At 45.1% G+C, this 15,156-nt stretch overlaps 1 protein-coding gene across 3 annotated transcripts in view; it reads right to left on the reverse strand.

Annotated features, from left to right (window-relative positions):
• The window catches only part of dachc (dachshund c), a 69,702-nt gene that overhangs the window by 27,129 nt on the left and 27,417 nt on the right, over nucleotides 1-15,156 (reverse strand). For all 3 annotated transcript variants that reach the window (XM_057848723.1, XM_057848721.1, XM_057848722.1), the window contains 4 exons: nucleotides 11,902-12,009; nucleotides 8,401-8,582; nucleotides 7,462-7,585; nucleotides 7,265-7,378 (listed from right to left, as the gene is read on the reverse strand). In XM_057848723.1, the coding sequence (XP_057704706.1) occupies nucleotides 7,265-7,378; nucleotides 7,462-7,585; nucleotides 8,401-8,582; nucleotides 11,902-12,009 (528 nt within the window). The remainder of the gene's footprint in view (nucleotides 1-7,264; nucleotides 7,379-7,461; nucleotides 7,586-8,400; nucleotides 8,583-11,901; nucleotides 12,010-15,156) is intronic.

Below are 15,156 nucleotides of genomic sequence, written 5' to 3' on the forward strand. Positions count from 1 at the left end.
GCATACAGACAGAACATACTAAAGTTGCTTAAAGAAAATACTTCAACGTAGTAGCGTGATCCCTCGTTTTTCACGTTTAATTGGGATTTAACCGATGTGCGCATGTGTTGGACGCCTCACCACCTAGAACAGGGGTTCCCAAACTATTTCACATCGGGCCTCTGTGGGTGCTGGATTTCTTTCCAACAAAACAGGACGACACATGTGTACCAATCCGGTGTTTTACAAGTGTAATCAGTTGATTGTAGTCAGGTGCTCCTTGTTTTAGCAGAAACATCATTGGTTAAACGGTCTGTGCTCGATCGGTAGGAACAAAAATCAGGACTCACAGGGGTCCTTGAGGACTAGTTTGGGAACCACTGACCTTGAAAGAATTACAGTAACCCAAAAGTGTTCGTCTAGTGACAGTGACAAACTACATCATCACCCCGAGCGTCCATTGCACCCATAAAACATGGCGCCCTCTGTAGGTTAAAGCATGTACTAAATATTATGGATTTTTAAATCAATGGCAATATTTTATGCGTTTCTAATAACTAATTTTAGTAAAAGAGAACAATTGCGGCTTGTTAGAATCTATAAGTCTTTAAGTCTGAGGTTCCCTTTAAATTAGTGTACAAATGGAGAGCAATGCTTTGGAATTTAGGTTGTTTGTAAAAGGGTTGTTTTGTCATGGAAACAAACACTTTCTTAACCATTTGGCCTTTTTTTTTATACATATAAAGCATCAAATCAAGTGCAGTGAATTATAAAATATCACCATAAATATCCTACTTTTTCGATAAAACAAATTTCAAACTAGACATGTGCCGATTACCGGTTACAAGGTATACGGTGGTATGAAAACGTCACGGTTTCAAAACCGCAAAGATTTTCCATCATACAGTCCCTAAGGTATTAGCTATTTTTTATGTTCCAAAAATGCATGGAGAAATCCTTCGCTTGCAGCTGCAAGGCTCAACCTTCTACCACCAGTTGTTGCTCAGTGTAAGTGAGTCAGCTGTGCTACACGATGGCTGGAGGAGGTGGAACTCCTGAACTTTTTCCCCATCAAAGAAAATGTAACAATGGTATGGGAATACTTTGGCTACAGAAAAGCTACAGACGGCCGCGGCTTACAGGAGTGCCAACTGAGATGTAAAACACGTTTGCGGAGGGTGGCTGCCAATCCAATCCAATATGATTTCACATTTATACAAAATTAAAAGTTAGTAAACACTGACATGAACGTTTTCCACCAGCTATGAGAGTCCAATCCAGCGTGTTTAGTGAGTCTAGCGGTGTCTTTTTAAATTTTTTTTTTTTTAAACCCAGATATCTCAAAGTAACACATTTTAGAGCTGCAATTTCAATACCATGAAACAGTGATATATTGGCTTAAGGTTATCATACCATCAGAATATCATACCGGGACATGTCTATTTCAAACTGATCCCAACTGTTTTTTTGGTTTTTTTTTTTCGCTCAATAACCGTCAATTTTAAAGAATTATTGTTAAGTAGAGATTACGTAAAGAGATGTCAACAATGTATCAATGCACTCCAATGGAGCAAATTAATGACATCACTTTTATTATGAATTTATTGCCTGCCATTGACGTCCATAGACAATCAATCCATTTAAAATCCATTTAATGCTGTCAATGGCTGCCAATGAGTTGAGAGGAATGTATTCTTATGTACAGTGGGGCAAATAAGCATTTAGTCAAACACCAATTGTGCAAGTTCTCCTACTTGAAAAGATTAGAGAGGCCTGTAATTGTCACCATGGGTAAACCTCAACCATGACAGACAGAATGTGGGAAAAAAATCAGATTGTTTGATTTTTACATTTATTTCCAAATTAGAGTGGAAAATAAGCATCTGGTCACCTACAAAGAAGCGAGATTTCTGGCTGTCAAAGAGGTCTAACTTCTTCTAACGAGGTCTAACGAGGCTCCACTCGTTACCTGTATTAATGGCACCTGTTTTAACTCATTATCAGTATAAAAGACACCTATCCACAAGCTCAGTCAGTCACACTCCAAACTCCACTATGGCCAAGACCAAAGAGCTGTCAAATGACACCAGAGACAAAATTGTCGACCTGCACCAGGCTGGGAAGACTGAATCTTCAATACGTAAAACGCTTGGTGTAAAGAAATCGACTGTGGGAGCAATCATTAGAAAATGGAAGACATACAAGACCACTGATAATCACCTTCGATCTGGGGCTCCATGCAAGATCTCGCCCCGTGGCATCAAAATGATAACAAGAACGGTGAGCAAAAATCCCAGAACCACATGGGGGGGGTCCTAGTGAATGACCTACAGAGAGCTGGGACCACGGTAACAAAGGCTACTATCAGTAACACAATGCGCCGCCAGGGACTCAAATCCTGCACTGCCAGACGTGTCCCCCTGCTGAAGCCAGTACACGTCCGCACCCGTCTGCGGTTCGCTAGAGAGCATTTGGATGATCAAGAAGAGGACTGGGAGAATGCGTTATGGTCAGATGAAACCAAAATAGAACTTTTTGGTAGAAACACAGGTTCTCGTGTTTGGAGGAGACATAATACGAAGAACACCATACCCACTGTGAAGCATGGGGGTGGAAACATCATGCTTTGGGGCTGTTTTTCTGCAAAAGGACCAGGACGACTGATCTGTGTAAAGGAAAGAATGAATGGGGCAATGTATCGAGAGATTTTGAGTGAAAATCTCCTTCCATCAGCAAGGGCATTGAAGATGAGATGTGGCCGGGTATTTCAGCATGGCAATGATCCCAAACACACAGCTAGGGCAACAAAGGAGTGGCTTCGTAAGAAGCATTTCAAGGTCCTGGAGTGGCCTAGCCAGTCTCCAGATCTCAACCCCATAGAAAATCTGTGGAGGGAGTTGAAAGTCTGTGTTGCCCAACGACAGCCCCAAAATATCACTGCTCTAGTGGAGATCTGCATGGAGAATTGGGCCAAAATACCAGCAGCACTGTGTGAAAAGCTTGTGAAGAGTTACAGAAAATGTTTGGCCTCCGTTATTGCCAACAAAGGCTAAATAACAAAGTATTGAGATGAACTTTTGGTATTGAGCAAATACTTATTTTCTACCATGATTTGCAAATAAATTATTTAAAACTCAAACAATGTGATTTCCCCCCGTGAGTCATCACCTTATCGTGGTGGAGGGGTTTGCGTGTCTCAATGATCCTAGGAGCTACGTTGTCTGGGGCTTTAAGCCCCTGGTAGGGTCACCCATGGCAAACAGGTCCTAGGTGAGGGGCCAGACAAAGTATGGCTCAAAAAGACCCCTTATGATGAGCAACATAAATGAACCCCAGTTTCCCTTGCCCGGACGCGGGTTACCGGGGCCCCCCTCTGGAGCCAGGCCTGGAGGTGGGGCTCGAAGGCAAGCGTCTGGTGGCCGGGCCTGTCCCCATGGGGCCCGGCCGGGCTCAGCCCGAAAAGGCAACGTGGGTTCCCCTTCCCATGGGATCACCACCTGTGGGAGGGGCCAAAGGGGTCGGGTGCGTAGGGAGTTGGGCGGCAGCCAAAGGCGGGGGCCTTGGCGGTCCGACCCCCAGCTGCAGAAGCTAACTTTTGGGACATGGAATGTCACCTCTCTGGCAGGGAAGGAGCCTGAGCTGGTGTGTGAGGCAGAGAAGTTCCGACAAGATATAGTCGGACTCTCCTCCACACACAGCTTGGGTTCTGGTACCAATCCTCTTGAGAGGGGTTGGACTCTCTTCCACTCTGGAGTTGCCCATGGTGAGAGGCGCCGGGCAGGTGTGGGCATGCTTATTGCCACCCGGCTTGGCGCCTGTACGTTGGGGTTTACCCCGGTAGACGAGAGGGTAGGCTCCCTCCGCCTTCGGGTGGGGGGACGGGTTCTAACTGTTGTTTGTGCTTATGCACCGAACAGCAGTTCAGAATACCCACTCTTTTTGGAGTCCTTGGAGGGTGTGCTAGAGAGCGCCCCCTCTGGGTCCTCCCTCGTTCTCCTTGGGGACTTCAACGCTCACGTGGGCAACGACAGTGAGACCTGGAGGGGCGTGATTGGGAGGAACGGCCCCCCCGATCAGAACCGGAGTGGTGTTCTGTTATTGGACTTCTGTGCTCGTCACGGTTTGTCTATAACGAACACCATGTTCAAACATAGGGGTGTCCATATGTGCACTTGTCACCAGGACACCCTAGGCCGCAGTTCGATGATCGACTTCGTAATCGTGTCATCGGACTTGCGGCCGCATGTTTTGGACACTCGGGTGAAGAGAGGGGCGGAGCTGTCAACTGATCACCACCTGGTGGTGTGTTGGCTCCGATGGCGGGGGAAGATGCTGGCCAGACCTGGCAGGCCCAAACGTATTGTGAGGGTCTGCTGGGAACGTCTGGCAGAATCCCCTGTCAGAAAGAGTTTCAACACCCACCTCCGGCAGAACTTCTCCCTTGTCCCGGGGGAGGTGGGGGACATTGAGTCCGAATGGGCCATGTTCCGCACCTCCATTGTTGAGGCGGCCGATCGGAGCTGTGGCCGTAAGGTGGTTGGTGCCTGTCGTGGCGGCAATCCCCGAACCCGCTGGTGGACACCAGCGGTAAGGGATGCCGTCAAGCTGAAGAAGGAGGCCTATCGGGCCTTTTTGGCCTGTGGGACTCCGGAGGCAGCTGACAGGTACCGGCTGGCCAAGCGGACTGCGGCTTCGGCGGTCACCGAGGCAAAAACCCGGACATGGGAGGAGTTCGGCGAGGCCATGGAAAACGACTTCCGGACGGCTTCGAGGAAATTCTGGTCCACCATCCGGCGCCTGAGGAGAGGAAAGCAGTGCACCATTAACACTGTGTATAGTGAAGATGGTGTGCTGCTGACCTCGACTCGGGACGTCGTGAGCCGGTGGGGAGAATACTTCGAGGCCCTCCTCAATTCCACCGACACGCCTTCCTTTGAGGAAGCAGAGTCTGGGGACTCCGAGGTGGGCTCTTCGATCTCTGGGGTTGAAGTCACTGAGGCGGTTGGAAAGCTCCTCGGTGGCAAGGCTCCGGGGGTAGATGAGATCCGCCCGGAGTTCCTAAAGGCTCTGGATGTTGTAGGGGTGTCGTGGCTGACACGTCTCTACAACATCGCGTGGACATCGGGGACAGTGCCTCTGGATTGGCAGACCGGGGTGGTGGTCCCACTTTTTAAGAAGGGGGACCGGAGGGTGTGCTCCAATTATAGAGGGATCACACTCCTCAGCCTCCCCAGTAAAGTCTATTCAGGGGTGCTGGAGAGGAGGGTCCGTCGGGAAGTCGAATCTCGGATTCAGGAGGAGCAGTGCGGTTTTCGTCCCGGCCGTGGAACAGTGGACCAGCTCTACACCCTCGGCAGGGTCCTCGAGGGTGTATGGGAGTTCGCCCGATGAGTCTACATGTGTTTTGTGGATCTGGAGAAGGCGTTCGACCGTGTGCCTCGGGGAGTCCTGTGGGGGGTGCTCCGGGAGTACGGGGTATCGAGCCCCTTAGTAAGGGCTGTTCAGTCCCTGTACGACCGGTGTCAGAGTTTGGTCCGCATTGCCGGCAGTAAGTCGAATTCGTTCCCAGTGAGGGTTGGACTCCGCCAAGGCTGCCCTTTGTCACCGATTTTGTTCATAATTTTTATGGACAGAATTTCTCGGCGCAGCCGAAGCGTTGAGGGCATTCGGTTTGGTGACCTCAGCATTGAATCTCTGCTTTTTGCAGATGATTTAGTGCTGTTGGCTTCATCAAGCCGTGACCTCCAACTCTCACTGGAGCGGTTCGCAGCTGAGTGTGAAGCGGTTGGGATGAAGATCAGCACCTCCAAATCCGAGATCATGGTCCTCAGTCGGAAAAGGGTGGAGTGCCCTCTACGGGTCGGGGATGAGATCCTGCCCCAAGTGGAGGAGTTCAAGTATCTTGGGGTCTTGTTCACGAGTGACGGTAGGAGGGAGCGGGAGATCGACAGGCGAATCGGTGCAGCGTCTGTAGTAATGCGGACTTTGCACCGGTCCGTAGTGGTGAAGAAGGAGCTGAGCCGAAAGGCAAAGCTCTCGATTTACCAGTCGATCTACGTTCCTACCCTCACCTATGGTCACGAGCTTTGGGTCGTGACCGAAAGAACAAGATCCCGGATACAAGCGGCCGAAATGAGTTACCGCCGCAGGGTGTCCGGGCTCTCCCTTAGAGATAGGGTAAGAAGCTCGGTCATCCGGGAGGGACTCCGCGTCGAGCCGCTACTCCTCCGCGTAGAGAGGAGCCAGCTGAGGTGGCTCGGGCATCTGGTTCGGATGCCTCCCGGACGCCTCCCTGGAGAGGTGTTCTGGGCATGTCCCACCGGCGGGAGGCCCCGGGGACGACCCAGGACACGCTGGAGAGACTATGTCTCTCGGCTGGCCTGGGAACGCCTTGGGATCCCGCCGGAGGAGCTGGTTGAAGTGGCTGGGGAGAGGGAAGTCTGGGCTTCCCTGTTAAAGCTGCTGCCCCCGCGACCCGACCCCGGAACAAGAGGAAGATAATGGATGGATGGATGGATGGATGGATGGATGGATGTATGGATGGATGGATGGATGGATGGATGGATGGATGGATGGATGGACAATGTGATTTTCTGTTATTTTTTTTCCACATTCTGTCTCTCATGGTTGAGGTTTACCCCTGTTGACAATTACAGGCCTCTCTAATACTTTCAAGTGGGAGAACTGGCACAATTAGTGGTTGACTAAATACTTATTTGCCGCACTGTATTTGTGCAACATCATTTTGTCTTTGTGATATCTACTTTAATGGAAGGCACAAAATAAAACTAAAAGTAAAGTCAAACAGCTCTTTAAAAATAGCGTTTGTTTTTTAACATCTTGCGAAGGACGCTGTATTTGCATAGATTATTCCAAGTATCCAAACATCCTATTGGCAGGCTTTTGTTGTCCACCTATTGATTAGTCCGTGGAATAATCTTTACTGATTAAGAATCTACAAATGATTAATCGCTCTGACAAGAAGATCTTAGAGAAAGTCTTTGACCCAAAGTGAATGTTGTAGTTGTGCTAATGTGAACGTCCTAAAACATCTAAAAGTTATAATTTTTTTTTAGGATGAGATCAGCTAGTATCTCTCATCGTTACCCCTTTGTTTTTATGATTCTTAATTGACTGTTGGAGCACATCATCTTCTTCTACTGTTGCTACAATCGGAACTTTAATTTGAACAGTACTCTACTTAATTCTAACCCACAAAGTATAACTTTCCCCATCCAAATCCAGAAACTTTATAGTTGTATGAATTTTCCTGACTAAATCATACCTTTTTCAATGCGCCCTCTTATGCTTTCCTTGCCGTATTCCATCGAGTCCAACTCCCTGACCTCCGACTGCGCCAACACACAGTGACTTAATGTGACGCCATCGTGGTGCTGATCTGAAGTCAAAACGTTTAACAAGTCAATACAGGCATTTGTCGTTATCATCATTTGCTCATAAAAACATTGGTTAAGGACATACGTGTGTTTTCTGTAGCCCGGTCTGTGTGAGATGGCGAACTGGACACGCTGCTGCTGTGATTGGACGAGATCTGGGCTTCCTCCAGCGAGGGCGAAGGGGAGGGGCTGTCGTCGTGCATTCGCTCCTTTTGGCAAACGAAGGAACAGTCATTCCATTAGGAAGGTGTTTCTAATGAATTGGCTGCTGAAGACCGGTCACCTAGCTATAGATACGGGATGGAAACTTTTGGCCTAATTTTTTCCCCAGAAAAATTGGGATCGTTGCTATTAGTCTTGGAATCTGTGAACTGTTCAAAAATAAAGTGTTCCTCCTTCCAATCATTTTTTTTCTTAAGAAGTCCTAATTCCACTAAATACAAGATGACATATAGTTTCTGGGCACACATAATAACTCTGTCAGTACAGAGATAATCATCAGGATATTGGCAAATAAGATCTCTTCTCACAAAAATTTTGTACTAAGAGTATAAAAAGAAGCACGAGTTTAGATTACTTTAAAAAGTTGAGTTTTATGAATCTTCAGGGAAGGGCTTGTTTTCACATTAAACACCAGAATAATACATATTTCTCTCATGGAAAAATATAACCTTTTGAGTCCACCATGTCAGATCCTGTATCTATTTGGAGACTCACAAAAGGGCAGTTCAAATGCAGTGGAGCTTTTTATACACTGAAGAAATAAAACTATTATAGCAGCCTGTTACCTTATTAAACACACAATATTTCTGCTGGAGGCACTACTATGAAGTTTTCATGTTAAAAAAACAAAATGCAATTGAGTGGAACAGGTTGATATGATAACATGAAGAACTAAAGTCAACTTTTTATTTTGGCTACTAAAACTAGTCTATATGTTACTGACCATAAGCAATGGAGCAATATAGTCCGCTGTCTGACATGATTTCAGATTTTAGGTCAACAAGCTTCTGTGCACATTCACCTTAATGACGGAGGCAGGGGGCCGGGTAGCAGGGTTGGCATGGTGGAGCTGTGCCATGTTGGCGATGCTGGCCAGCGTGCTCAGGCGGTTCATCTGGCCCATCGCCATGGAAACGGAGGCCGGTGCCAGACTGGCCGGGATCAGGGGATGTGACATCATCATGAAGGGCAACTGGTCCAGAACTTGAGAGGGAGAAAATAAGATGAGCAGGGTAATTATTTTTTTCGGCATTGTATAAGGAAAGTCTTCTTTGAGTTCTTCAGAAGTCTTGGGAGGTCCAATGCCAACCCCAGACAAGCAGATTTTTTATTATTTGTTTATCAGTCAGCCCGTCACAATCGTGCCTCATTATTGAAGTGAAGAGAGCGAGACAGACAGACAGACCGACCGACAGCATGAGAGACAGAGTGAGATACTGAGAGAAAGACAGAGAGCAAGATAGAGACATCCTTCGGTTTCGACTGACCATGAGTAAATGCTACTGTCCCGTGTGTGGATAGTTCTAAACGTGGCGTGGTTCTAAATGGAGCAGGCTGCACTGTCATTAATAAGATAACTAACATTTTAGCCGACTTCCTGACTCCTGGGTCACCTACAGTACTAGCTAAAGGAGTCCATCCCTCATTTGTACATGTAATACAGAACGTATTATAATGTTTAGTAGTGTTTAATCATTTAAAACATTCTTAGGTGTCTCTTCAAAGTTTATGGTAGGGTGCCTGAAATTTCTGTCATTTTAGGAATGTCTCAGAGGATAACAGGATTGAACCCGATCAGTATTAAGGTGAAATCCAAACAACCTCACAGGATGTGCTTATGTGAACAAATAACGAACCTCTTGAGCCTCAGTAGTGATTTTCCCTTCCTCCGGCTTGTTCTGAATTGCATTTAGGTGATGTTTGTTGTGTTTATATCAGCAAAAAGACATGATGATGATGTTCCCAATACTCACTAGCGACAAGCCGTTTGTCCCTTTATATATTCTGACGCTCTTTCACCACATCCGAGCTCACCTCATCTAATCTCGCCCAATCCATTGTTCAAAAAGCCCTCCTTAAGTTAAGAAATTGACTCACTTTTAAGGGAAATCCCTTCTCCCAACAGCACCCCTGTGGCTTATTGACGTCCCTTTGGTCAGGACACAAACAATTCCATTTGGGGGTGGAGGTGCGGGGAGCAGGAGGGGTTTGACATAAATATTTATCATTTAATAAAGGCACAAGCAAAAACAAAAGACACACACGGGGAGGAAGTGGAACAAAAGAAGCTGATGGCAGTGCTGGTGCTTGGCCAGCAATGCATGATGGGTAATTATGCACACAAAGGCAGGGAGAAAAAAAACAATGTTGGGCGCCTTTCTGCACAATTGTCATAAATAATATGAAAGGGAGTTAGGGAGGGTTGAAGAGGTGGAATGAGGGAAGGACAGTTAAGGAGAGAGAAGGGATAAAGAGAGGAAAGGGAGAGCGGGGTGGAAATGTGGTTGTGCGGATAACAAAAAAGAGGAAAATATAGACAAATGAAAGAAAATGAAGATACGGCTGAAGGTAAATGAACTGTAAAAGCAAAGACAAAAGAAGGGCAGGGGAGTAAGTTGGAAAGTGAAGGATGAAGGACGAATAAAAAGAATTGAAGAAGGGACAGACAAAGCAAGGAAAGTAAATGGAGAAATGACAAAAGGAAATCAGGAAACTATGTAAGTGAGGAAGAAAGCAAGAAGAAAGGAACAAGAGGTCAAAGAAGGAGAGAATTAAGGAAAGTAATGCTGCAAAACCAGTAAAAAAAAATTTACATTCTTTTTTATTAAGTTTTAATGTGTTTATACTTACATTTTACAGTGCCAGTTTTTCTTGTAGAAAAACTTTAATATAACTAATTAATGCATTATTTCAAAGATGCTGGAATGCATAAAAACATGGCATTTTAAGTCACAAACTATTTGAAATTAGAGTAAATTGATATTGATATGTCAATGTGCCTCTGTACGTCAATTTCAAACAACACTACAAAATGGCAAAATGGAGAAAAAAGGGAATGAGAAACGCAAAAGAAGAAAGATGAAAGTGAGTAACTGAACATATGTTTGCTTCGGTGTCTGCTTTGGCTTATTGGATGCTCCCAAACAAAAGAACATGTGAATGATGTAAACAAAACAGCTGCTGCCACAATCAAGTAGCAGCCTCTGTCCACATTTTATTTCTACACTGTCACCCGCACCACCTCCTGCTATCATTTCATTCACACCCTACCTTCCACCCCCCTTCTTTTTGGCCCTCCCATTGCTCTCTCTTATGTTTCATTAAAAAACATCAAAAGTCAAAGTGGCTCTCTCATGTTTATCCAAACAAACCATTACTGTAAACAAACAGTCGCTGTAAATTTCCCAGAAGATCTTGTTAAACGCACAAATGGCTGCTCGCTCGTACTCGGAAAGGTGTCACACTCAGCATTTGTGTGTACACATTCGTGTATGTGTGAGATCCGCCTTTGTGGCCGTTCAAGCCCTAGTAGGGGCCATACGCTTCCCATAAGGCAGTGGGTGGCACTATGAAAAAAAAAAAAGTTGTATGCGTGTGTATGTGTGTGTTTCCACTTGACTCTACCATCTAGAGTGATTAAGCTTTACGGGATGCTAACGGGCGGCGGTAACCATGCGACCTAACTCCACACAGATGCTATCGGCAGTGGTAAACAAAGCTTACGAGCAGACCTACAATAGAAACTAATAATAGTAATGATAGGAACATATAAAGAGGCACACAATTTAAACTATGCGTGCGTGTGTGTGCATGTGTGCCTTGGATTGATAGTGTATTCCACACAGTCTTCCGTGTTAGCCCTGTCATCTGTCTAAACACACTGATGTCGCTTTAATCTGTCGATAACGGCGGGAGGACGGGTGGGTGTCGGTCAATCCGGTTTGTGGGTGGGTGTGTTTGTGTGTGTGTGCGCACCATCGATTGTCCACCCGTTTGTCGTTTGCATTCAAGGTAGTGAATTAGAGAGAAGGCTATTGATTGGACTGTGCCCTCTCATCTTAGTCATCTCTCCATTTCGCTATTTCTCCATCTACGATGCGAGGTGGGCAGAATACAGTCCGCGTGTACACCTTGGCTGTTTGTCTATGTGTCTGATTTTTAGCAGGTGACCAGTCCAACGTGAACACCTCTCACCCAGAGTCAGCTGGGATAGGTCACACCTGAATTGCTTTCCTTGGTGAATTTTAAAATATTTCCATCTGATTTATGACTTTTGGCTACAAACCTGGTCATGAAATGAATTAAACCCCAGAGTCAAGGTAGCACTGTATTTTCCCTGGTGGTCGCCTCTTTTCTCTCTCAAATGTAAGCAAGCTACCCAGTTGATGCCACATCCTGTGTTCAATCAGCCACATGTAATCACGGCTGCATGATTCGTATTGACAGATGTGAAAGGACGTCTTAATTGTGCGGCATGGTGTAACAGATTGTGTGCGTGTGGATAAAAACAGACAATACCCACCCAATCCAGGACTGTGGTCACCGTTTTCTCCGTTGTGGCAGCCATGTTGTTGGTTGCTGTGGTAACCACCTATCTCCAGTTTGATCTTCTTGGCCAGAGCAGACAGATCTATAAGAACAAATAAAGCAAAACAAATGAAAATGACCTCCACCTAGGTGGAAAACTGAAGAAAGTTTACATTGGAGCAGTGCCTTACCACTTTCAGTAGATGAAGCTGTGCCGAAGAGAACTTTTTACTCGGTTTATCAGTATGTATATCATACTCAATCAAAAGCTGATTTTGTGAACTGGACCTGGCTCTGTGTGTTCCTGACATTGTACTCCTAGGCTGAGTTAAGTAGAGAAGCCCACTGCGTCACAATGCCGATAAACAACATAGTGACCATGTTGGTGGGAACTATAATGTATTATGTGGTATTTAAGTAAGGTTTTGGTCTTACCATCATACACAAAATCCCACACACTTTTTCTCCGATTTTGCTGTCAGTCCCTCAGAAGTCTCCCACTCAGTGTTTAACTTGTATGTAGGTGTAGGTGAAAAGTGTGCATGTGTGCAAAAATTGAGAAAACATGTAGAGTAAGTGTTAGGTGAATGTAATCTATCTCAATAACTCTTCCCGACTTATCCGTCGAGTGACCGGTTAAAGTAGAGCAAAGGCAGTACGCTGTTGCGTCTATCTATTTATTTATCTGTGTATCAACTGCATTGGCAACGCAGATGAGGCAGACACTGATCGAGTGGGGCCGCTGTATTTTGCTGTCAAAAAGAGAGGCCGATGTGCGCATGTGCGTAGTAATTTCCCCACGGTTTTAGTTTCGTTTTCCCCGCTGATTTTAGAAACCCTTTTGAGAAGATGGCAAAAAGAAAAAAAGACGAGGAGTATCGTACTTTTGAACAGGAATAGACATAGGAATTTGCCTTTGTGGAGAGAGCAGGTTCTGCGGTGTGTCTAATATGCAATGATAAAATTGCATCTATGAAAAGGTCAAATATAAAGCGGCACTTCGACACCTGCCATACTACATTTGCATTGAAATATCCGGCGGGGGACAACAGGAAGAAAGCATGTCAAGAGCTTCTTACAAGAGTGCAAGCTAGTCAGTAGCAACTCCGTGTTTGGACCAAACAAGGTGAATGGAATTCAGCTAGCTTTGCTGGCGCTTTAGCAATTGTGAGAAATGGGAAGCATTTCACAGATGGGGAGTACGCCAAAGCATTCATGCTTGATGTTGCCATTGAACTTTTTGACGACTTTTCGGATAAAGACAAGATTATTAAACGGATAAAAGACATGCTCTGTCAGCAAGAACTGTTCACGATCGTACCGTCATGATGTCAAATCAAATTGAGGCAACGCAAGTGAAGGACATAAATTCGGCTCCATTTTTTCATTCGCTTTGGATGAGTGAACGGACGTAAGCAATTTATCACAGTTCAGCGTGATCGCAAGGTATGTTGTCAGTGACACACTACATGAGGAAATTATGGCAGTTTTGGCTATGCAAGGAACAACAAGAGGGGAGGATTTATTCAAGTCCTTCATTGAGTTCGCTAAAGAAAAAAATCTATCAATGGACAAACTTGTTTCGGTGTGCACTGATGGTGCTCCGTGTAAAAAATCTATCAATGGACAAACTTGTTTCAGTGTGCACTGATGGTGCTCCGTGTATGCTAGGAAAAAACAGAGGATTCATTTCGCTTCTTCGTGAACATGAAAAGAGATGTATTCTAAGTTTCTCAATGCCTGCATCACGCTTTACCTCATCAAGTATCAACCAGACTACAAAACCATCAGCAACTCCATGCAGCACCAGAAGTCGCATTAATGGTAAGAAATATTCACAATTGATTAGCAACAGCATAACAATGTTATTAAAAAGAATTCAGAGACTTATTGTACTTTAAAAATGTTGAAATTACATAAAAGGCACACATTACTCGTATTTTTAGTTTTAAACATATTGTATGGCTCTCACGGGATTACATTTTTAAAAATGTGGTGTTTATGGCTCTCTCAGCCAGAAAGGTTCCCGACCCCTGGTTTAGGGTTAAGTTAGGGCTAAGCCCCCTAGTGGTTAGGTTTCTGTATTATTCGGGGTCGTTTGTAAGGTTAGAAGGTGGTGTCTTTATTTAGCATGACGCCTCATATGCAAACCTAACGGTCGTTAGCATTTGTTGATTTAATTGAAACTGCTTGCACACTACTGCTAATAGAAATTTCCGTCATACGCTCAATTTATGATTTCTTAATAACTTTTATATTCATATATTGTGGTATCTCAAAAACCTGCTGGCTGGTGTGTATACATTTTCATATCCACTGCATTTATTTTTTAATGGTGGACAGGGAGTTGTCCACAAAACACAATGAAAGCTACACTGATGTAACTAAACATAAGCTCCTTAAGCAGGGGGAGAGAGACATAGCAAAAGGAAAGGGGATCAATAGCAGTTAGATCAATGGCCCCGGTGGAAGATTAAGCTGTGCGGATGTGCAGGAGGTTGTCACTGGAAGACATTCATTCTAGCCGCACCGGTGCACCAGTCATTTAGTTTGGCAGGGAATCAAGAGAGACATTCATTTCTCCCACATGGAGTGCACAGGTCAAAACTCACCAGTTTAACCACATAGTATTTGGGTGGAAAAAACAAGATCGTTTTGAATAGAGGTTGTGCTCCTATTGCCTAACAAGGGTGAGGCAAATAGTGGGCCACACTTCAATTTCTCCAGTGAACCTCTGAGGATACTCTAACCGGCAAGAGCAACCTTTCAAATTCATACAATTAGATATGTCTTGCTCTAATGCGGACAAACACAGCGAATTATTAAATCTGCACAACTGAACAAACAGCAGTGAAGAAATACAAACAAGGCTGTAAGTCTTAATTTCCTGATCTTGGCTACATCAGAACGTTAGCACCAAGCTCAATTGCTCTGTTGTCTTTTCTCCTCTTTCTTCGTATTCACTGAAAAGACATTTTGTCCCAGCAAAAACGTCGACAACCACAACAAATTGTTCTCTTTTTTCTTCTCATCTTCTCCAGTGCCCTTTTTCCTCGCCTTACTTTTACCTTTTCAAAATGTCAGCATCTCAGCAGGACACCAGGCTGCCATCATGTGTTTGTGTGTGTGAGAGAGACACTAAGGAGGTATCACATCAAACGATTCCCGCCGCCTTTTTTACGCTCAAATGTCCTCGACGGTATGCTCGCTCAGTCTCTCTTTCTCTTCTCTCTCATGTGGGCCTGCCTCT

This window comes from Corythoichthys intestinalis, chromosome 10 (genome assembly GCF_030265065.1).
Source record: "Corythoichthys intestinalis isolate RoL2023-P3 chromosome 10, ASM3026506v1, whole genome shotgun sequence".
Taxonomy (NCBI): domain Eukaryota; kingdom Metazoa; phylum Chordata; class Actinopteri; order Syngnathiformes; family Syngnathidae; genus Corythoichthys; species Corythoichthys intestinalis.